General features: G+C 34.2%; 1 protein-coding gene across 2 annotated transcripts in view; it reads right to left on the bottom strand.

Moving 5' to 3' along the window:
- The window catches only part of ZZZ3 (zinc finger ZZ-type containing 3), a 60068-nt gene that overhangs the window by 9987 nt on the left and 26454 nt on the right, over nucleotides 1-23627 (bottom strand). For both annotated transcript variants that reach the window (XM_082765770.1, XM_082765771.1), the window contains exons 3-9: nucleotides 19036-20594; nucleotides 5927-6065; nucleotides 4451-4598; nucleotides 4250-4368; nucleotides 3887-3958; nucleotides 3608-3709; nucleotides 2464-2559 (exon numbers count right to left, since the gene is read on the bottom strand). In XM_082765770.1, coding sequence (XP_082621896.1) covers nucleotides 2464-2559; nucleotides 3608-3709; nucleotides 3887-3958; nucleotides 4250-4368; nucleotides 4451-4598; nucleotides 5927-6065; nucleotides 19036-20543 — 2184 coding nt within the window. In that variant the 5' untranslated portion in view covers nucleotides 20544-20594. The remainder of the gene's footprint in view (nucleotides 1-2463; nucleotides 2560-3607; nucleotides 3710-3886; nucleotides 3959-4249; nucleotides 4369-4450; nucleotides 4599-5926; nucleotides 6066-19035; nucleotides 20595-23627) is intronic.

Genomic DNA, 23627 nt, shown 5'->3' with positions numbered 1-23627 from the left:
TGCATCGTGCTTGATTTCCTGTGCCATTTATCACAAGAGACATGTCATACGAGGAGATACACACAGCAACTTCAACAAGATGTTAAGGAACTGAGTAGCATTCTCACCTACCCAGGAACCATTTCAAAAAAGCAGCCTAGGCAATCCCCATGGAAAAACAGAAGTACCTTCCCCTTGTGAAGCATCACTATTGACACAATTATTTACATTACATATAACTGGGTTTTTATTTCCTCCAAAATTTATACTTGAAGTATCAGCATCCAATTTATACTTCTATTATTGGCAGTAAAACAGATAGTGCACTTTACAGTGTATACACACACTCGGTATTGAAACAAACAGGAGTACGGCATAAGCAGGATCCAGGCTTTCAGTACCCCCTTGCACTTCCTTTCTGCCACATTATGTTATCTCCTTTGGAGACCTGGGAGTAACTACAGGCTGGTATGGTGCTGTCAATCAGTGCTCTAAGTAGACAGTTAAACTAGCAGACCAAGACCTCAATCCCCCCCACATATACTATTTGTTTGATTTTTTTTATTCTGCTGTTTTATTTTTTTTAAATGTTTTTAAAGTGTTTTTTTTTTTTTTATTTTTTATGTTTTATTTTTATGTTTGTTTTTTTATGTGGGTTACAAAGAAAAAAACAGAGAAGCTACCTTAATAAAAATCAGGGACAATGACCTTACTCTTACAACTTGGTAATAAGGGTACGAATTATACTGTGAAAACAGACATGAGCATTACATTTGTTCTATGTATAAGTTTATCTCAAAATCTATATATTGCAGTTTGAAAACATTGAAAATTGTGCAAAATATGTTTTAGTATTGATTATACTGTGTATGTAAGCAGAACAGCAGGACTATAGAACTTTATGGATCACTGTTCAAATTAGTGGAAAACATGGTTAGTGTCAACACACGTACTGATTAAGTGCTCCCATTATTCAGCAAATACAGTAGTCTGCTGCCCTGCACTCTGTAATAAGTCTTTCCAAATAAAATCAAGAGGAAAGGAAAAACAACTAACATGTGACTAAGGTCATTTAAAATTATAAGGTGACATAAAGAACCCCAAGGGTTATAATTTTCAAAAAACAATTTTCACCCTCCCACATCTCTTTCAAAATTAGCCCCACAGAACGGTAAACTGTACAAGCAATGTAGAGTTTAGATAAATCTCACCACAATATTTAAGGTATCAATGTTTGCAGCTGCTTTTTGGGTTCTTCTGCCAGAAAGCACTTTTCCAATAGATAAAGCAGCAGACAAAATCATGTCTGTGCCTTCCCTGCCTCTGTTTATAGAGCAGAATAGTAGGTTAAAATACTGGTGAAAGTAAAATGGCATTACCATGTTAAATGGAAAGGTCTGTGATACTCATTCTTTGCAGTAACTTCAGAGAAAACTAGTAGACAAGTGGGGGTGTGTACCCTTTTACATCATTACAGACAAGCATTAGTAGATCTCCTATCAGACTCATCTGACAGTAACTTTAGGTCCCAAACTTTCAAGGGACTAAATTTGCAAATGTGCATTTTCAGGATCAGTGCAAGGCTTGCTCTATTCCTTATCAGAAAACACCACAGATACCTCAATGCAAAAAAAAAAAAAAAAGAAAAAAAAAGAAAAAAATCAATGTTACTCTACAAAATGTTTTTGTAACAGGTTTTAAACAACTTCTGCAAATATACTGTTAACAAAAAAACAATAAAAACATGCTAAGATTTCCCTCTTCAAATGTCTAGGGTTCTCATTAGTGTCCAGGAGTACTACATGATTTACATCAAAATACACGATTGGCCTGCACAGCAGTCTAGGGTCTTCTTTGTGCTTTTTCAAATTAAGAAGATTTCTCAAGGTCATATTTTCTCACCCATTCCAAGATCAGGAAAAACATTACATTTTAATCGTCATTTATATGACCTTTTCATTTTAACAGTCATATATACTGCAAATCAAAATAAAAGACGACATTTCAGAATTAAATGCTCATTTAATGTGCTAGCTAAGTATGCTGTTATACACAGTCGTCTATGTTTTTGGTAATTAAAACATGACTGTACAATATGAACTACAGGGCTCCTTATCCTCTTCCAATAGGGTTCTCATTAGCCTCTTCTGTATCAATGACAATACACTTACAAACGAGGAAAAAGTACCCCCAAGTCCAATGCTCCAGCCTTGTTAGTTCAGCCTGCACTCTAACTGCAGCATTCTCTTTCCTGACACTTCATTTTGGTGTGATTATGCAATACAGCTGTAATTAACAGGTGTTGATGTGAAACTAGAATAACTCCTAACTCACTCTACATTAATAGCAAAAGAAATAGATTAATTAAGAAATACATGCAAGACTTAATCAAGACTTAAGTTCACTGAAATATTAATATTTTAGTTTCAATTTGCATGCAAATGCAAGAAGAAAAATGGAATTTCTGTTGTAATATTGTCTCACCTTTTTGGAATATAAATATAAATTTGGAGTTCTTCCTGGAACTGGAATACCAGCTTTAGTCAGTTTAATAAAATATTTTTGTACTCTACTGGCAACCTAAAAACAAAAAACAATCAACAATTAAATGTCTAATGAAATATAACAGGCCTTCACTTCAAAACTGTGCATACAGAAAGTACTTCTGTATTTTATTTATGATATCAGAAGCATGCATTTTAATTTCCCAGTATGGCAAAATATACCTGTAAGCCTAGATATGACCTGAGATGAGGTATTGTTGTATTAAGAGAAACACTTAAGAATTCTTCTATGCGAAAGCATACTAGTGAAATAGGAGAAATAAAAGTTCTGTAAACACAGAACATCGGCATATTTATTTATTTATAACTTCTGGTCGAACAGGAGAAAGTATGCTGCTTTAGTGGAAAAATCCCTAAAAGTCAAAAACATTCAGTATCTCCACTCCTTTTGTGGACACGGGCCCCAGTATAAAGCTAATTCTTCTGTCTGCAAGTATTAAAATGTCTGCCCATTTTACAGTATTGAGGTGCAGGAAATTCAGTACTCCATCGTAACTCAATCTGAGAACAAATGGTGTCACACACTATACTTGCTATAAAGAATTAAATGGATGCTGTCAAAATCTAATGAACAACAACTATGTCTGGCAGTTTTGTCATGGGCTTTGGGGCACTGTTAAAATTCTTGATTTGAGATTAAAAGAATCACGTTGTTATTAGTGAAATGCAGGCTCTGCTGTTAAATTTTTAAGAAAAAGTGCCAACTGAAAAGATACTGAATTTTATGTATTGCAGTTTTAAAAATTGAGATCTACAATTAGAACTACTGGGAAATTATATACTAACTGCTGGGACGCAGTGTCTGATACTGGTACTACCATACTAGAATATTCAAAAAATGCATAAAGTCAAATCTTTTTCTATCAAGATAGGTTTTATTGATTTAATTATGAACATTATCAAAAATAAACCTCTTTTCTGATTTCTCATTTTATGACTTATGGTACCTAGATTTATTTCTAATTTTTTATTTTCTGTTTAAAAAAATCTCTTATCAGTGCTTCCTAAAAAGCTAAAAAATAATCAACAGAAGGGATTACTTCTTAAAGCATTTTACTTGTTACCTGCTTTGCTGTTCTATTTCCCAGTTCATCAGCTATCTTCTGCCACCGTCGGGACTCTACTTCCTCTGGTGGATACTTCAGAAGCAACTGCTCGAGTTTTTTCTAAATTGAGCACAAACAACAGAAAAAACACATTTTTCTTAGTAGAGATACAAGTTGTCACTGGACAGGTATCTACATACATGTGACTTTAACTTAAATTACTGTAAATATTATTACAATGTTTGTTATTATCACATATATTATTGCAGCTACTAAAGTGGAAGAGTTTCCCATTACCTGTTCCTCTACAGTCCACAGCTGGTTAAACGTTTCAGGTTTGGTCTCATCGCAAAGTCGTCCTCTTATCATCTGCTCAAATATAGTACAAAAAATGGAACAGGTGTTTAGAAAATGTACAGCTAGGATAACTTGACTTTGATCCTTTTCCTAAGTAAAAATCAGAACTGAAACAAATATAGGCATGAAAATTTGAAATAAAATTGTTCTAAAGCAAAAAATAGGATCTCCAATTTGATCCATGAATTAATTTTATGATCAATTTTAATGATTAAATTAATGGTTAAAATTATCCACATACCCCATAATTTAAAAATTTTTACTGTTTTGTAAAAAATCTATCTTTCCTTTTGTGACAACTACCTGTGGACGACTGCTTGTAGAGCCTTCTGGACCATCACTTAAAGGCAAGACAGAGTATGAAACAGATTCTCCATCCTTCTTGGGATCCAAAGGACTTTTTGGTCTTGCAGGTATACCTACTGCAAACAACACAAGAAATGAATTATTAAAACTCCATGCTGGTCTTTTGCTTCTTGTAACATATATTCACTCTCCTTTTACCTTTGTCAAAAATCAGCTTTGCTCTCCTACTGTTACGTTTTCGGTTTTTGAATTCTCTCTCAAAGTTTCCAAGGCTAGTGGTATATTGGTCCCAGGCAATCTCAGGGAGCTGAACAACTCTCTGAGGATATGGAAGACCCATATCGACCTGAAAAAAATGTGAAAAGTGATAAACAACACTTAATGTACTTGTTGTATATCCCAACAAAGAACTATGGATCCTGGAAAGTTATGAAAAAGTTATGAAAAACTGCCTTTCAACTAAAAGCAAAATTCAAAATCAGCATTTTTAAAGTGCCATGCAGCACAAAGGTTTTTTCAGGAGAAGATCTCTTTCAAGAGTAATACACAACAGTGCATATAAAATATGCAGCGGCACGGTCAATGATGGCTTATTGAGCACAAAGCTTCGAAGTTTGTGTTTCACAGCTGAAATCAGGTGTTTCTGATTTCAATACTCTGTTGCTGTCTACCTGCCTTTTGTTTTGTTTAGACATACTGCTTGCCCACTACCTGTAACTTTCTTAAGGTTAAGAAAACACCATGTTTTATCATCTGATAAACTGAAACCCAAACCCATCCCTTCAAGGAAATCAAAGCATAATTTACAATGTTTATGCTGTCTTCTTACTATAACACTACTGATGCAAGCCTTACAACTTTTTTCTTTTTTTTTTTTTTTTTTTATGGTCAACCTTAAGAGTATCCTTCCTTAGATTCAGAGACATAAATGTACCACATGCCTTCAACTAGCATTAGTATTTCCTATATGATACAATGATTATCAAATGCAATCCTATTACGAGTTATTAACACATCTCAAAATGTAATGGCTAAACAACCACTGAAACCAATAGACTTAGGTCAGACCTCTCTTTAAACCAAGGTCTCTATAAACCTAGGGAAAGGGCATCATAAAATACTTTTTTTTTTTTTTTAAAGCATCTCTGTTACTACATATTTTAAGCTTGAGAAGAAAATCATTCTTTATCAAAATTCATTCTCTTCCATCAGACAGTATTTTAGTTACGTTATCCAGCACTCTTCCAGGTATGTTTTCTAATGTCCATTTTGATTTAATGAACAATATTTCCTACTCTTTCAAAAGTACACTACCAAATTCATTCATAGAATGTCATTTAATTGCTCTAATGAGAAAAATTACAAATTCCTGGCTTTACAACCAAGCACTTGCAGTCACCTGTAGATTTCAGGTTGTCTTAAAATACCCACATTACAAGTTTAAAAATTATATTTCCATGTAACAATGGAAAGAAAACATATCTAATAAAATATTTGAAGACCTCTCTCAAACATTTCATAAGCCCAAGGGTCATTTCTGCTCAGCAGAGAAAGGACTTCAAGCTCCTAATGTTTCTACGCAAGTATATATGGAATTCTGATACCTACAAATGATGAATTACTAGTTATTAAAAAAAAATCTGAGTAAGACTTAAGAAATGCCCATCGAAATACCTTCTTCTGGAGTCTTTCCACAAATCCAATAGGATCTTTCAGTGCTTCTCTCTGGTGTCTGCCTAAACTTTCAAGGTCTTGAACTGCTTGAGTACGTTGAGCCTCGAGTACAGCAATCGTCTGTAACAGTCTCTGATAACTACAGAGACAAAGGAAAACATCTCACTAAAGTTGTCTTTAGAAGTGATCCCCCCCAAACCTAAATACTAGCCACAATAATCAACTAGTATCTAACATGTCATAGCTTATCTGAAACAGTTTATAGACATTTTTACTGAATTATATAAATAATTATCTCAAACTTATTTTAAGTAGTAGATGAATTTATATAAACCAGTAAAAATATTTATGTACTAGATTTCTTTAAATGTAAAACCTACACTAGCTAAAACAATACAGTATCAGGGACAAGCTACTCATATTCTCAATAGCTACGATCAACATACTTTGCTTACAAGGAAAGAAAAACAAAATTATGTAATTTCTTTCACTTCAAAATAAGCTACAAATGATTCTAAAACAAAATTTTAACATTGCACTCAACCACCCACACGCTGTACAGGAATGTACAAACTTTGTAGTTAAACATTTCATAGAAGCTTCACTTAAGAGAAAAATGTAAGGACCATTTACAAAATGTACCAATAAACCAAGAAGTAAGTAACTTGCAAAATAAATACATAAAAAAGAGATTCCTCTAAGTGTACAGAAGTTGAATGAAATGTCAGTGTTCCCTCAAATCTGCCATGCTGGATTCACATGCAATTCTTATCTCCTATTTAACAGATACACTAAAGCATCACTTACATGACTCTCGTATCTGTACCCAATAATTGAAGCTTCTCAGACTACCTTCTACAAAGCTAACTTGAAGACAGGAAATCGTACCATACTGTAACTAAGCCTTTAAAAAAAATGGGTAGTAACTATGTTTAATCCTTTTTATAAGCTTTCTAGTTATGGTAGTCCACTTCAGTCCCTGAATCATGCAGTTACCTGTGGCCACTGAAGTTGCAAATTACTAAATATAGACTATACGCGCACACACTAAAATCTAAGATGTATTCACTACTAAACTATTTCAGTAAATTTTCTTTCTGTTCCCTTATTGCTAAAACAAAGAGAACACTAATATAATGAATTCAACACATACTACAGAAAAGATCCAGAGTTTACAGAGCTAATGCAAGTTTTTCAATTGACTACCCTGGTAATTGGATAAGGCCTTAAGTGCAGGGAAGTAAACAGCCTGAAGGCAAAGTGCAGGCTTCATACCATCAAGCATTTAAGATTCTGCCTAGACAAGCTGTTGCCTCACCCCCCAAAAGTTAATTTTCTTTCCACTTACATGTAATAGTTGAAAACACGGGATACAGTCCTAAATTTTTTAGTTGAATACTAAAATGCTGAGTGGATTTAAAACCAGCATGATATAAATATATTATGGATCTATTATTATTTGTCTGCACATATTCAGGTTATATTCAATTGAGAACAGAAATGCTTGTTCAGTAACTAATACAATTATTCCTATACAGGCAAAACAAAGAATTTCAGAAATAAGTTTTGTGAAGGTAGTGACAACACATCATACTGGCCTGAGGGGAAAAAACAAACACAAAAACCTGCAATTCAAATTGTTACAGGTTCACAGGAATCACCATATGTGGAATTAAAACCTTCATTTAGTTTTTACCAATAACATCTGATTAGTGCCTATCTTTCCATACTTAAGTTCAAATGGAATGAAATGACAACTGGGGAGGAGGAACAAAACAAGAATATCAAACTCTCTATTACTTCCACTCCTCATTAAAACATTCATATAACCTCACTGAAGTGATCAGGGACTAGAAGTTAAATCACTCACAAATGATCCCTCTGGTCTTCAAGGAAATATACAAAATACAAGGATCATTCAGAAATATGTGATGTTGATCGGCAGTTATATAGCACTATTATGAAATATTTCAGGAGTGAAAAACAGGGTATTGAGCAAACTGCTCCAATACATAAATTTCCCAGCATTTTTTGTACTGCTGTCAAGGAAATGATTTCTTCAGAGCTATTTACTTCAACTTCCAAAGTTTTTAATATGCAGATATTTTTTGAAGCCCAGGAACAAGAGTGCAACTTTGTTATGTTAATATCAGATCTCTTTAAATGGGGAGAAATGTGCACTTTAGGTCTCGCTTTGCAAATAAAACAAAAAATACTATCCCTCATATACATCGTTAACATATTCCATATTCACGTACTTGATATTTGCTAAGTACTGCATTCTCTCTGAACCAATGTTCTTCCTTTTATATTCCAACACAACTTTTTAACTGACTGTATAATAATGCACCTGCAAATAACCCCTAAGTTTTCAACTACTACAGTTTTCACATGGTTGTACAGGCTTTCTGTTCAACAATCCTACACGACTGTAAGAGAGCCAAGAATTTCTCTGAAAAAGCAGTAAGTAACACACGTTGAGCACTTTCTCAAAGTCTGTCTGTTCCTTTACTGCATTAAGCAAAAGACAGAGGCATCCACATCATTTCCAAGACACTTCAAAAATAAAGCAGCTAACAATTCTATGATACACCTTCCAGTTCCTTTGTGAATAGGCAAAGCAATTATGATTTAAACTACTTCTTGCAGCTGAGAACTAATATTCTCCAAAATTCAAAAAGCCTAATGAACATAAGGCCGCAGACACAGGAAGGAGGAAGTAGCTGTGCCTCGGGTCCCAACACTCTGCTGCAAAACTGGATCCATATTTCAACAAGGCAACCAAACAGCAACCATCTCTACATTATCAGCGAAAACTACAGAATTTCCCATGAAGCATCTGTGAGGAATTACCAAAGAAAATGAACTCACATCCTCTGAAAAAAAAAAAAAAAAGTCATACAACTAAATATACATTATTTGAGTACACAGGCAGTCAGTTGTATCAGCTACAATGATGGAAGGCATGCTTCACTCAGTTCAAATCACTAAATTTTTGCAACATACAAAACCTGAAGCACAATTGATTTTGTAGGAAGACTCATTTTACTGACGGTACTTCTGTGTTTCCACAACTTCCATAGTAAAACACTATTTTTATAGCAAATGACTTAGCAGCAGCCTGTACAAGAGGCCATGCCATTCAGCATGTTTTACTAAATTGATTTCAGTATTGCAGGAAGAGTCAGATGCTAGTTACTGGTTTCTGAAGGATTCTCCTTCCTTCAAGGGGAGAACGTACTGTACTTTAAATCTTAAGTGAATGAGTGATCTGAGAAACATACTACAAAGCAAAGATTTTAACTTTTAGGCAGTTGATTCAAAGCAGTGAATGAGATAAAAATTAATGAGTGAGGCTTTTCAGTTAATATATATTATATATTATGTAAATGTAAAGCATCAGTTTTGTCCTGCTGGACAACGTAAGGGGCAGCCATAAAAACGTGCTGGGCCCTTGTCTGAAAACAAGCCACCTAAGGGGTCTTCATCCACAAATGTTTAAGAACATGTAAGAAAACTGAATGCCACTGGTCCCCTCTCATCCATAAATAATTTCCATTTCAAGTACCTATCTAAAGTACTCACACAACAAACTTGAAATGTGCAAGAGGTATCTCAACACAATACAGTGTGAATTTATCGATTTTTTCTTATCTAATGTTTCAACGTAATTATAATGCAGGTAGAGACAGTAGTATTCTACTTTCCCCTCAGGTGAAAATGAACGGAACTCGTAGACTGAAATCCCTTCAACCTGAAGGTTTAGTCCTTATTTCCTAATGTTAACTAATTTATCAACCTTACATGACTACACAACCTCCTCCAAAGTAATTATACAAATTCTCACATTTACTTCTTTATATAATCACATGATGTTGACCACCTCGAAGTTTCACAGAGCAGTCAGGCTATCTTACATACACATTGCTGAAAGCTTACTACTTGTTTTTAGTGTGACCAATTATGGATTTAAAACGTTTCCACTATTATCACAAAGATAATTTGTTCCCTTATTATTTAAATGTATTTATCAGTCAGACCACTATTGCAAATCTATGCAGTATTTTTTTAAAAGATGGCAATACACAAATGAGCTTTATAAAGCTAGCAGGTGACACTTATTAGTAAAGGAAAGCTGTAGCAACTTTTTTTTTTTTCCTTAAAATATTAAGTTAGCTTACAGACCTTCTGTAATTTATTGTCTGCCTGCTCTTGGAAATTACTTAAAGGTTAGAAAAAAGTGAATAAGTCAACCGCATTTGCCACACAATCACCACTCAGTACCATGCAAAGACATGTATTTTGTTGACTAACTAAAAACAAGCGACTTGTCCTCTCCTGACCAAGAAAATGCTGTGAAGCTGTCAGTCACCACTTTCCAATCCCCAAACACTAGCTGCATTTCTACAGTTGCCTGAATATAGTTCACAATACAGTAAGTAGTATGGTAACAAAACTCTTGGGTTATTAGTAGAACTGGAAGGTAAAAATACATATGCCATAATTAAAATGTTATGACATTTGAAAATTTGATTATTTTTTGTGCAGCTAGGATTTATCTTAAATGAAAGACTACACATTTTTCATAAAAAAATGGCTAAAATATACATAGAAAAAAATATGACAGTAAAACAAACTAGTTTTGTAATTTGCAATTCCAAGAACTCTGTGCACAATCAGTATATCATTCCTTGGAAGGCTCTAAGCAAGTCTTTGTTTTAGTGCCATCTACTGGCACTATAGCAATATATGTATTAAAAACGCTTTCCACATCATTTATCACTGGATTTTGGCATACTATCAGCAAATCAGAAAAAAACTTTATTAGATGCTAAGCTAAAAAAGAACTGGTATTAAACAGATTGTATTATAAGACTGGAAATTAATGTAGTAGGTTAAGTAAATACACTTAAATTTACACAAGTAAAATTACACAAGTAAATAGAAGAAAACGTACTTAGAATTTCTAGTTTAACCCAAGACAGCTATAGTACCAGATGAGCTTCCTGAAGAAATCTTCAGGTCAGATCAATCATCTCTTTTAAAAGATTTTTTTTTTTTTAAGTTAGTTCATAAACATCAGATAAAGTCTCCAGCTTTTAAGCTTGGCATGAAGTCTGCAAGATACAGAAATTTTGACCCTACTTCCCTTCAAATTATTCTACAGTATATTCAAGATCTAAAAATATTAGTGCACTGGGGATAGGTGCAGGGATTCACGCTAACGCGAGACTTGTAGAACATACAACAGCAACATGGAAGCAGAAGAGACTGATGAAGAGAGGTCATTTTTTGATATTCCTTCAGAAACAGAAGAGACTTTGAGGGTATAATAAATACAGGCATATATCAAGTCCCATCAGGACAAAAGCACCTTTCCCTGACGAAAGCAGCACACAGTAGGTTTTTACTTACCTAATGCTTAGGTACTGTGACTAAGGTAATCCACTTAGGGCCCATTTTGCAACTCATTATGTAACTGCTTTCCACTATAACTTAAACTCTTTATATGTACTATAATTTATCGTGCTTTATCCATACATACTATTTATACTTTAGAACACGTAAAAGACTTCTGAGGTAATTAAATACTTAAAATGTATCTTTGCTTTATACATGTAACAACAACAAAGTATGCACTAATTGACTTCTGGTAACAATAAAAATGGCAATTTCTAAATGCTTGGATGAGGCTGTAATAAACACCTATGTAAAACAAAACATAACTAAAGCTGACAATACTGGTTACTGAACTCATTCAATTCATTCTGTGTTAATCAGCAGGTTTTCACTAAAATACATGGAAAAAACTTGCTTGTGTATGTTCATGCTGTAGGAACAAAAATAATTTTTACAGTAAAGAATTACTCAATCTTCTTTTTTGTGTGTGTACAAAATGAAAGAGAGGGAAGAAATAAGGAAGTAAAGGAGTAAAACATCTTTTTATTAACACCCACTATAATAATAAACCATGAAACAAACACATTTGGGCCTTTGTTTAGGAAACAGAACTTTTAAAGTTTCTTACATGAATCAACAGCGTATCTTCTTTAACTATGCAGAGCAAAACAAAGATGGACAAAGATTCGCAACGAGAAGTTAAAAATCACGTACCCGTCCCTATCAAAGCCTGAATATACAGGAAACAAAACCCTAGGACCTTTCCTCCTTTTAAAATAGCGTCTAGAGTAGTTTCTAGTACCAAAGGAACTCCTATATTGATTAGAACTTAACAACATTAAACCAAACTTGAGTACATGCTGCTCACACAATTCCTCTCTAAAAGACTGACTCTAAAATCAGGTTGCGGTTCATGATCCTGCCAAAAATTCATATAAGATCAGAACAAATATACAAGACTGGTAATGAAGTTATCATTTCAAGCTAGGTTAGTTAAAACTGAAAAGACTCCAGCATTCTCATAGCACGTATCAGTCATTAGGGTCTGCTTATTGTCTTGGTGGCACCATTATGCTTATTAACATTTTAGTGAAATATCTGAACATCCTTATCAGGTAGACAATTACATTACCATTTATTCCTTGCCCCACCAGATATACTTTTATGCTGGTATAGCAGCATTGAGATATCACCACTTCTGCTTTTGTTTAAAGTGTGACTTGTGTAAAGCCAAAACCACACCTTTACATAGCTGTGCTGTGTGCATGCTTTTTTTTTTTTTTTTTTTTTTTTAATAAAATCAGAACCATGATTTTCCTACAGCATCTGCTCTTGCAACTCTGGTATTTCCTACACCTCAAAAACATTTGATTTACTATGAGGATCCTCCAAAAATGGCAAGCATTTCTAAATTTCCCAGATAGGAAAATAAATTTCTACCATTGTTCTGCATTAAAATAGTAAATTGGTGGGTTACTCTTTTTTTTTTTTTTTTTTTTTTTCATTTGTGCATTTCTTCTCTTTGATTTCTGAGCCATATTGAACGACAAAGTTTGAAAGATAAATGAGTTCCTGCATGGTCTCTCTACAATCTGTCAGTATGGGAAGCAGGAGAGATGGTAAGTGCTGGCTCCACTAAGAGCAAGGCAAGCAGAATTCCGCTGTTACTTTTTGCATCCTGGTCAGTCCATCAGCAGGCACAGAGGCGCACGCACTACCACCATGTCAGTCAGCAGGTAAGCAGTCTCTCCCAGGACAGGAAGCTACAACAGAGGACTCTTGGATGTGAGAGTAGTAAGAAGAAAGAAAAGCAGGTATCAGGCAAACGAGAAGAGAATTCAAGGAGCAAAGGACACTAATCCAAGAGAAATCAAGCTTTGATTTCCACAGGATGCATTATTTAAATGAGGATCGCTCTGGGGTTGATAGTGCTGTTCACCAGAATTGAACTGTGGCTGACAGCAAGACAAATATATTCAGAGAAAGAAAAATGAATTCGACATATGTACTTGACATTTAATAGCTGCTGGGATAAGCCTATTACTGGTGAGAAAAAAGCAGATGTTGCACACACCCAAGACATTACCTCTTACAAACTTCATTATTTAGAGTTTATTGGGCAGTTTATGTAATTATAAATCATGATTCTATGATTAATACTCTTACTAAACATTTCTTTGATCTCGTAATAATTTTGTATCATTTACAACTTTTTCCATTGATAAGTATATAGGAAGGATGTCATAAAACATAATAATGCAGGCAAAAAAAATAAACCTGAATATTTTAAGCTGATGTAAAATATAACCACAATTTGATTAATAAATCTGGTTGGATGCCCATTACAGTAGCATGATATGATTTAGTAACACAATTATCTGCACTACCACTCTGCAGTTGATCAGAAACTCATACTAGGAGTATTTAATTGATTTCTTATTTTTCTACTTTGCAGATGAACTAGTTGCAGCATTCAAATTCTACATGAAATGAGATTTTTAACTTAAAGCCGATTTAATGTTTTGTTACTTACTGAGAATATAGATCCATCTACCAGAGAACAGAACCTACTCCTTTGGGGGTGGTGGTTATCATGTATGCTTAAATTTTACATTGATATAATTAAAAAAAAAAAAAGTAATGCTATGTGCCATACCACTTTATGATGGAGCAGACTAAGCACGAATTAAAACACATTCTGATCTAATACATATGGCATATATGCTTTTTTAAAATTAGCAATTAATTTCTACTGCTCTTCAACACTAAAATTTATACTTCATCAATGCTGCTGAATATTCTCCTATAGAGAAATCAGAGGTAACGTATTTACAAAACAATTGCCTTCTCCTAGCGCTCTCCACCTCAGTATGGAATAAAAACTGCTACTGAAAAGTAACTTGATATGCACCAATTCCCTGTGCTCCTGAAGATGATGAAACAATCTAAAACCCAGTCTCCTCAGAATAAAACTGTATGCTGCACAGGAAGACAAGACAAAGATGTTCTGAAAAGTAACAGAGAAGGATAATTTATTCTGTAGTACTAGCTACTCATAGCTACATACCCTCACTACAAAGGAATGTTAGACTATCTTATCTGTACATTAAAATAAATTCATACTGTATGATACATTTGTCCTTAACTCTGACATATATATCTCAATATATCTGAAAGCATGAGGATAAAATACAGTAGTTAGAGTATTTTTATTCTTAACCAATATACATTGGAAGATAGACATTGAGATTTTATCATAAAATATATTCACCGAGAAGTAACTTGATTTTTAATATTTGTTACCAGCTGGTTAAAGAAAAAAGATGGTGTAGGGAATAACAGAAATTCAGCTTAATGAAAGAGACTGCTACAAAATTATGTTAGAGTTACACTTCAAGAAGACCTAGGCATAACAAATAAATAACTGGTATAACAAGATGCACCAGACTGTATTCTAGCAAGTCAAGTGCAATAAGACAAACTTCTAAAATCTGATTTATTAGGCAGAAACATTCCTGACTCACTGAATAAAATACAAATCTAGTACTGCAGAAAATGCCACAGATGTTTCTTTGGTTTCTCACATTCATGTAATATTGAAAGTTAAACACACCCAAATAAATTTACAGTATTTCTATAAATAGTCAATTACATCTTATTGGACTATCCAATGTAGTCCAAGTTTCCAAGGCCTCTGCAACAATAAAACCCGCAGTAAGAATTCACAAGACTGGGTTTTAAGAGATGTATTAAAATAATTCATTTTAATCTGTCTTCAGATTAAATGTCAGTACAACTAATATAATGTTAAATATTACAAAGTAATAAATGAAAACAAAGATATATGAGAATATTTATTTACTGAATAAACACAGGGTACTATTTCTTGCAACGTAATGCTTGTAGGCATCTTCATGCACAATTCTTGTACTTCAATGGGCTTACCTACAGGCCTAAGTGCTTCCTACAAAGCAAACCACAATTTACATTATCTTGGAAATACACATGAATCTTATACACATGGAAACTCGATCACATTTTCACCTGAAGCCCTCAGTAACTCCAGAAGAGCGCTAAGCAAAATTTGTCCCTTATAACCTGGTACCTGCCAAACAGTGCAAACTTGCAAAGAGATTAAGAGAAGAAAACAAACAAACAAACAAAAGAACACTAAATGAAACACAGGACAAAGGGTAAAATACACTGAAAAGAAAATAATGCGAAGACAGAAAATTAAAATAAGCTAATGCACTGTAAGAAACAATTAGGCTATAAAAAGATACAGCAAAGAGATATTCAACACTACTGATAAAGGACACATGCAAAACACTAAACACAGAGTATAAAGTTTAGCAATGTAAAAATTAAAACAACAAGTTGTTTTAATGGAAGTATCTCAAAAGATGATGTAAAGGTTTCTGAGCTACAAAATAAAAGCCGAGTTCTCAAACATTCACCAAACCGTATTTTTTTCTGAGGCATTACAATACACAAGAAATCAAATTGTGTTCAATCACAGGAAAATTAACAATACTTCACAATTATACAACCCCCAGATCAGCCTGTTACCGTCTACATGAATGTCTAACACTGCAGTAAGATTTCTTTTTAGAGATCTTGGATCCTTCTTTGTAGGATGGAAAAATCCTATTAAAGAGCTTGTGGAGCATCCATTATTGTTCTGAGAGAAGGTCAAAATAATATTCCATAATTTGCTTTCCGTGATAATTATTTTTCCTATCATATCATCCAGTTTTCCCAGAAATATTAACATATGAATGTTGCTTAAAGATGTTAACATTCAAAATACAACAGATACTCATACAAAATACCACAATATACATTCACTTGTTTTTCTTATAGCAAGTCGCATCACCAGCTGTTGAAGGTTATGGTATATTCATATTTTATCAATGTTGCAATAATTTCTTGGAGAGTGAAAATCAGCTGTATGAATGTGTGTTAATCAAACTATGTAATGAAACAAGAAATAATTTAAGTCTATAGACATAAATTGATTCTACATCTCAGAGGAATATAGATTTTTTCCCCTCTGTGGCGGATCCAAAGAACAGTATTAATGGCTTACTGGAGAAATCTGTCTCCTGAACCCAGCCAAGATGCTAATGCCTTTCTGAGTTTGCTTTTAAAAGTGAACAGAAACATAAACCAAAGGAAAATATCATCCATAAAGACAAGTTTAATCACAAACTAATGGAGGACAGAAAAACAAAACTGTATACCGTGTGCAGATCTAAGAAGCCTAAGACTAGCATACTTTGTTTAACCAAAACTATCCAAGGCAAAATGAATAGCCTGTACCTGATGGCAAGGGAACCCTGGAATTCTTGGTCTCCCAAAAAGGGGACATCAAGGAAAACATTTCTGCTAACACCTCTTTTTTTCAATCTACCATTTTTGAAAATAATCACCATATGAGATTAAACAGGGGTAAAATCAACACACAATTCAAAACCTAACACATGAATTAAGAGTACCCTGTAATGAATGTTGATGTATTTTTAATCTTTAAAAGAATGTATTGCACTGTATTTGATTAACTTTTGAACTATGAAGTTCCAGATAAAGGATTACCAAATAGAGATTTAAGTTCTTTAGAAGGATCACATTATCATGAGGAACCATCAGAATACTAGATTTATTTTCTTTCAAATATAAGACCTACAGTCCCCCCAAAGCTGTTTGTAATTTTCCAATAATAACAACATGCTTTTAAAGGGAAAAGAACATCCAGTTAAGTAATACTATCTTCAGAAGCATGCTTCCCTTCTGAATAGTAGGGATGACTTTCTTGATCTAGGAGAGAATTCTACTTTTGACTTGGTTTTACCACCAAATATCAGTAAAATATAAAATAGGATAAAAAACAGCACTTTTTTCGGAGTTCTGCATTCAGACAGCAAGTTAATAGCAAGCTACCAAGTCCTAATTGCAGGTGACCTGTACAAACATCCAATTTCAAAAGCTCTAACAAACAGTCTGCCAGTGTGAACAATTCTTCACATTTTCCGAGTATATAACAGTATATACTATATACTATATATATTATATAGTATATGATATATATACTACGTATATAGTATATGATATATATAGTATATATATACACAGTATGTAGTATATGATATATACTCTAACAGTCTATATTCAAAAGCTAACACTAGGGCATATTCCTGATTTTTTTCAAGAACACTTTAGATCTGTGTTTAATTGTTAGGGGAAAAACAAAACTTTCCCCCCCCCCCCATATTTACCTTCAAGTTCGGATTTTGATTTAAAGAACTGTGCATTTTGGACATGTTTAATTTGGAAGATGTTAAAATGGAAACTACATCTAAAAATCTGATCTAATCTTCATCACTCTTCCTAATAAATACCAAATAAGTGGATACAATACTATTATATTTTTGTACTAACAGAACTAGTAAAGTCATCCAATATACAGATTAAAAAATTTCAAAGGACAACAGTCCATTTTTCCCATTTACAATTTTTCCATTTACAATTCTATCTAGCAGAACAAGTGTCCATATACTTTGGACTGATGGCTGAAGCTACAGATAGTTCATCATTATTTTAAAATGATAGTTTGTGTCAACCATGCTCTAATCCATAATTTTCTCTGATTAAAATAATGCATTCATATCCAATATTGAGCAAAATTTCATCATAAAAATAATACAACTCTAGCATCCCCCCCCAAAACAGGCAAACTTCTGCTGGATTAAACAATCATCTCTGCTTTATGCCCCCTATTCATAATGATTGTGCTGTGATTATTACAGAAACTACTAGCGATATCTTTAGCTCTCTACATAAAGCAAACTGAAGATTATCTGAATTTGGCCCCTCAGTACTCACAACAAAATGCAGAGCATCTACTAAACAGCAAAACACACAGAAGTCAAATCTGTAACAAAGACTGTGAAATAAAAACTGCCACGATCTATTATTTGAAGACAAATTTTCTCCACATAAAGTTTCTTCACTGAGAAAAGCACCCTTTTGTTTTAAAGATCACTGTCACAGTTACCATGTATTTACAATTACCGCAGTTCTCTACTTACAGACATTTAGATGATAAATATAAAAACATATCAGTACTCTTTTCTAATAATAATCAGAATGTGTTTATATTTACATTTAAATGAATATAAACAACAGTGTAACACAACTTATTCTGCAGAAATTTCTCAAATTGCTGTGTTTAAAAAATTGACCTTCCTTAATGTGGTAACAAAGTTTTTTTCCCATGAGCATGAAAACAAGGTATCTAACCTTAAATTCTATATACAACAGAATATCAGCTTCATAAACTGTCTGTGCTGTGTCTATTAGATACGCTGATAGGTAACTGAACTGTTTCTAATTAGGGGGTCATAGATTCTTTGTTTTGCTTCCAGCTAGCTTTCTAGAGAAAAGAAATAACAGATGTGCTTCCAAAAACAATTTCTAGCCAAAGAACCCATATCACTAGAAATGTATAAACCACATTGCTGTACCATACTGCATATTGAATAGGGAGTTTAATTTCGTTTGGGGTAGAAACAAGGAAGAAAAATTAAGATTGAAGACTATGAAAATTATAAAGCATTTAAGTTTTTGTGACAGTACTTCAAATACTTATTAATTTACGTATTTTTGTAAGAAACAAAAGCAGAATTCATGGTTACCATAGTTACACATACTCTTTGTTGTGTTTCAATGCCACATGATCTGATTCAAAGTAATACACATCAGGCTCTTCCTCATCATCCTCTGCAGTGTGATTGTTGGCACTCTCTTTGGCAGATGGTATATATCCAGCAACAAGCCTAGCCTCAGAAAGTGGCTTTCGTAGTCCATCACTCCCATGGTCTGTATTACAATTCCTCTCTTTTTCATTCTGTTTAATTTCTTCAGAGTTTTTGGGAGATCCATTGATATTATTAATACCTACAGGTACATTCTTTTCAGTGGGACTAAGATTATTTTCCTCAACCTGTCCGTTTTCTCTACAAGGAGAGTTATTTTTAGTAGGGCTACTTCTGGCAGGGGCAGCCCTTCGTGGTGAAGTTCTCAATGTATATCTGTGTTCTTGAAGTTCTGAAATAGATGTCATTTGAGCTGAAACACAGTCCAGCACTGAAGAATGTGGTTCAGGTTCGCCTGAGATTGATGTACTGTCATGGTGAGTATTCGGGTTGCTATTGGTGTTTTCAGCACACTGTTCCTTAGAGGCACTGCTATCTCCTACTACATCTACTTCCTCCTCAGAATCCCTCAACAAAGATGACTGGATTTCAGAAAAGGACCCCGTAGCTGGCTCATCTGCCTGATTAGCATGCTCTTCAGGCAAGCAGTCATTTATTATTTTGTGGTCCTCTAACTTTACCTGTTCTTGAGAGTTTGTGCAAGGCACATAATGGTCTACAACACTGTCCTCCTTGCTGCTATTAAGCAACAATGAAGAATGGGCAAATGAGTTTCCATTTTCTGCTACTGTTTTATCCTTGGGCATACAGGAGCCAGCATTGTTTTGCTTAGCGTTCCCATCAAACTGACAGTCATCACAGTTTAGAGAATTTGAGTCTCTCTCACCAACTCCATTGACAGTCTGGTAGCCTGCGATTTCTTCAACTACTGCAGAATTATTAAATCCTTCTGCACACACATTCACCTTTTTAACTTCCCTTTTGTCACAATCATCCAATATAAGACATCGACAAGCTCGCTTAGTCCCAGGAGAGAGTGCATCATTGTCCGACACTAAACTTTTACGCTCCAATGATTCCTTCTCTGTTTTAGTAGGCAAGTCTTCTTCTGAACTGTTAGGTGCCTCCGAACGTAGACAGCGCTTAATTCTTTTCAATACTGGTGATACAGGTTCTCCTTGTCTTTTCTCACAATTTTCCACAGTTTGTTTATCAACATTATCTTTTTCTGAAGTAGAAAGCCCTCTCTTTCTAGGGCTCACCCATGATTCCCGAGCACTCTGTTGTTTCAAATCAGTAGTTCTTCCACCGTTACTTCCCTTCTGAGTTTGCACAGACTCTGGCCTCTTCTTTGGTGACCTCGATCGTACTTGAGGATGGGGTGAAACTTCCTCTGGATGAGCAATACTACGGTTTCTTAACGTTCGACCACAAAAGTTTTCATCCAAACCATTTAAACCCACTGTTGATCTTGTAACACGAGTAGATCGAGAAGCAGCCATACTATGGCAAGTCCCTAAAGTATGTTCATCATGATCCACTCATTGGGAAACCTTAAAAAAAAAATAAACAAAAATTAAAAAAAAATACAAAACCACCTACAGATATAGCAATTCTGAAGAACATATTACCACATTATCTAATGTAAAACCGAACATGTCTATTCATTGTAATAATATGATTCCTTTATGTGCCAATGAATTAGGACATTAAGAAGTTTAGGTTGGAAAAGACCTCTAAGGTCACCTAGTTCAACTTGTTGCTTAAAACAAAAACACATTACTCAGGTCTAACCTCCTGCTCAAAAAATTCAGACGAGATTACATAGGACTACATCTAGTTGGATCTTGAAAACCTCTGAGTACAGCCTCAGGGCAACGTGTTCCAGTGTTTAGTTGTCTTCATAGGGAAAATACTTTTGTTATATCCAGGTGGGACCTCTCCTAATTCAATTTTTGATCACCATCTCTCATTTTTGCACTATTGACGTGAACTAAAAGCCTGGCTCTACTATCTCAATCTCCTCTGAAGTACTAGAATGCTGTCCTTCCAAGCCTTCTCCATTTTCCAAATTTTCACGGAGTTGATGAATCATCACCTACATGGGATTTAAGTAAATTCAGACTCAATGGTAAGTTTAAAACATCTAGTTTGAGAGTATATTTGAGATTTCTGGCTAAAATGTAGGAGCATAATCTGAAAATAACGTTTTTTCATAAAAGTCACTTCACTCTTATACCTTTTTTATTCATCTCTAAAAATTGAACATGTCAAACTCTACATCACCACGAATCTGTCATAATATCCATGATAATGAATAGATTCACGTTTGTACATAATAGCATACCATCCCCTTTTCCATCTATCTGAATTCCAGATTTTAGGAACCTGTTTCACTAACATATGATGTGAAAGCTTAACATTTTAAATATGGAATCAAACCTTTTACATGCTTCTTCAAAGGCAGAAAATGACAAATGGAAGAAAATTGTTTCATGAGGTGTTTTTGTTTTTTTGTTTTTTTTTTAAATCTTCAACAAGAGAACAAAAATAAGAGCACAAATTCTCAGAATTCTACTATTTAGTGTCAGTTGGTCATAGAGTAGACAAGAGAGAATGGGACAAGTCCAGTACACCTCTCTTAAGCAATTGAAGTTTGACAATTAATAGTAATTGTAATAGTAATTATAAATAACGTTGTCTGCTTAGGTGTTCTTAGTACAAGAAGTTTTTCATAGTAAAAGAAACATGCTAAAATATTGTTTGATATAGCTATACATACAAGCAATGCTCATGAATAAAATGTTTCTCTTTAACTATAGTAATATGAAAAAACCCCTAACATTTAGCTTTGTTAATATAAAGCTTGTAAACTCTGAAAATCACTGAATACAAAATTAGACTAATCCTAATGTATTACTGGTAGCAATCCACAAACAGCCACCAAAAAAATCAAGCAAACTGTTTTTATACTTAAAGCCATAAATTGACATAAGTAATTACGGAATATGGAAATGCTACTCTCAAGCTTCTGGCTTTAGCAGCATTTGACTGAGCAATAGCCATACAATTCTTCTCTCTAGCTTTTCAACTAGCAAGACAAGTTGAAGGCTGGTGGGAAGGATAAATTTTGCTAATCTGAAGAGAACAGACAGATTATCATTATTAGTTAATTCTAATTATGACAGCATAAACAATACCTTATACAGTACCTTGGCTATAGTTGGAGCTATATACTGTCAGTGCTCAGTAGTTTAGCTCCAGATCAACAATCAATTAGGTACTATGGACAGTAGTTTCTTTGGTCCCAGTTAAAACAGAAAAAAAAGTTCTGTTTTAAAATCTCAAGCGTAAAGCTGGAAACACAGACTTCCAAAGTACTGAACAGAAAACTCTAACCCAAAATAATAAATGTGAATAAGATAGAAGACTTCCAAATTTCTAATATTTACTTAAAAACATGATTGCAGTGGATTAACTGAAAATACGTATTTTTTCTAATTCACAAGGATCTTCATTTTTCTAAATACATTCCAAAGCAAAACCCCAAATACAATTTTTATTAGTACCAGTTACGAACAGTTCTAATTTGGCTAGGACTGAACAGAACTTGCTAAATCTGAATCAATCACACACAGCAACAATATAAATTTAAATTCAGCAACACATCTCTCTGTAGAGTCATTGCTGCAATTCCTTTTTCAGGTAAAAATATTTGAGCATAGCATTGTTTTAAGGTCACTTTTCAACTATAGGGCAGGTTCTTTGTACCTTGTATAAAACATGGCAACTCTAAGCTTCATAAAGCAGGCCAATCAAAAAGGAAAGCAAAGACAGAAAAAAAAAAAGCTCTTAGGATACCAAACAAAGACAGGAAGACAGAATTGTTTGAGAGTTGTGTTTTTTTAACCTGTTTTACCTGTTCAAGTAAATAATGCATACTATGGAAATTCAACACAACATAGCATATTTTTGTTAAGATGGTACTGTGTAGTATGGGGAACTGTTGCTATGAATCTTTAGACAAAACAGTATTCTGCTTTGTACAGCAACATTAATCAATTCCCCAAAGGTATCTAACAAGTCACCAAAAAGCAATGCTATCAAAATCACCACTGTCAAGTCCAGTGCAGCCCTCAGAGCTTACAGTCTAAATTATTTGGTAACTTAGAACCAGGAACTTCAAAACAGACCCCTAGCACACTGTATGTTACACTATGCTAGAAAGAGCTCTTTCTCCTGTCTGTTCCCCTCAGTGGGGGCAGAGCCAGGTTTTGGAAGGCCTTCATCCAAGACATGCCGTAGTAGTTGGAGTGGAAGGCCTGTAGAAAAGTGTGATGTTTATACCATAGAATTCTTGCACTGCTCCTCCCAGATGTTCTGGAATCTTCCCTACATTCCAAAACTCAGGACAAAGCAAGGAAAAACACTCCTACTTTCCTGCCGTAGAATAATGGCTAGCCCTAGCCACTCTCGCTGTTGAACTGCTAGGATAATACTAAAGGGCAGGCACTTGAACAGCAGCATTTTTCTCAGCCACACACTTCCTGAAAAGCAACGCGCCAGCAGTGCTGCTGGAAAAGAAA

Source organism: Aythya marila (genome assembly GCF_965140915.1).
Source record: "Aythya marila genome assembly, chromosome: 8".
NCBI classification, from domain to species: Eukaryota; Metazoa; Chordata; class Aves; order Anseriformes; family Anatidae; genus Aythya; species Aythya marila.
This window is presented reverse-complemented; position numbering and strand designations above follow the sequence as displayed.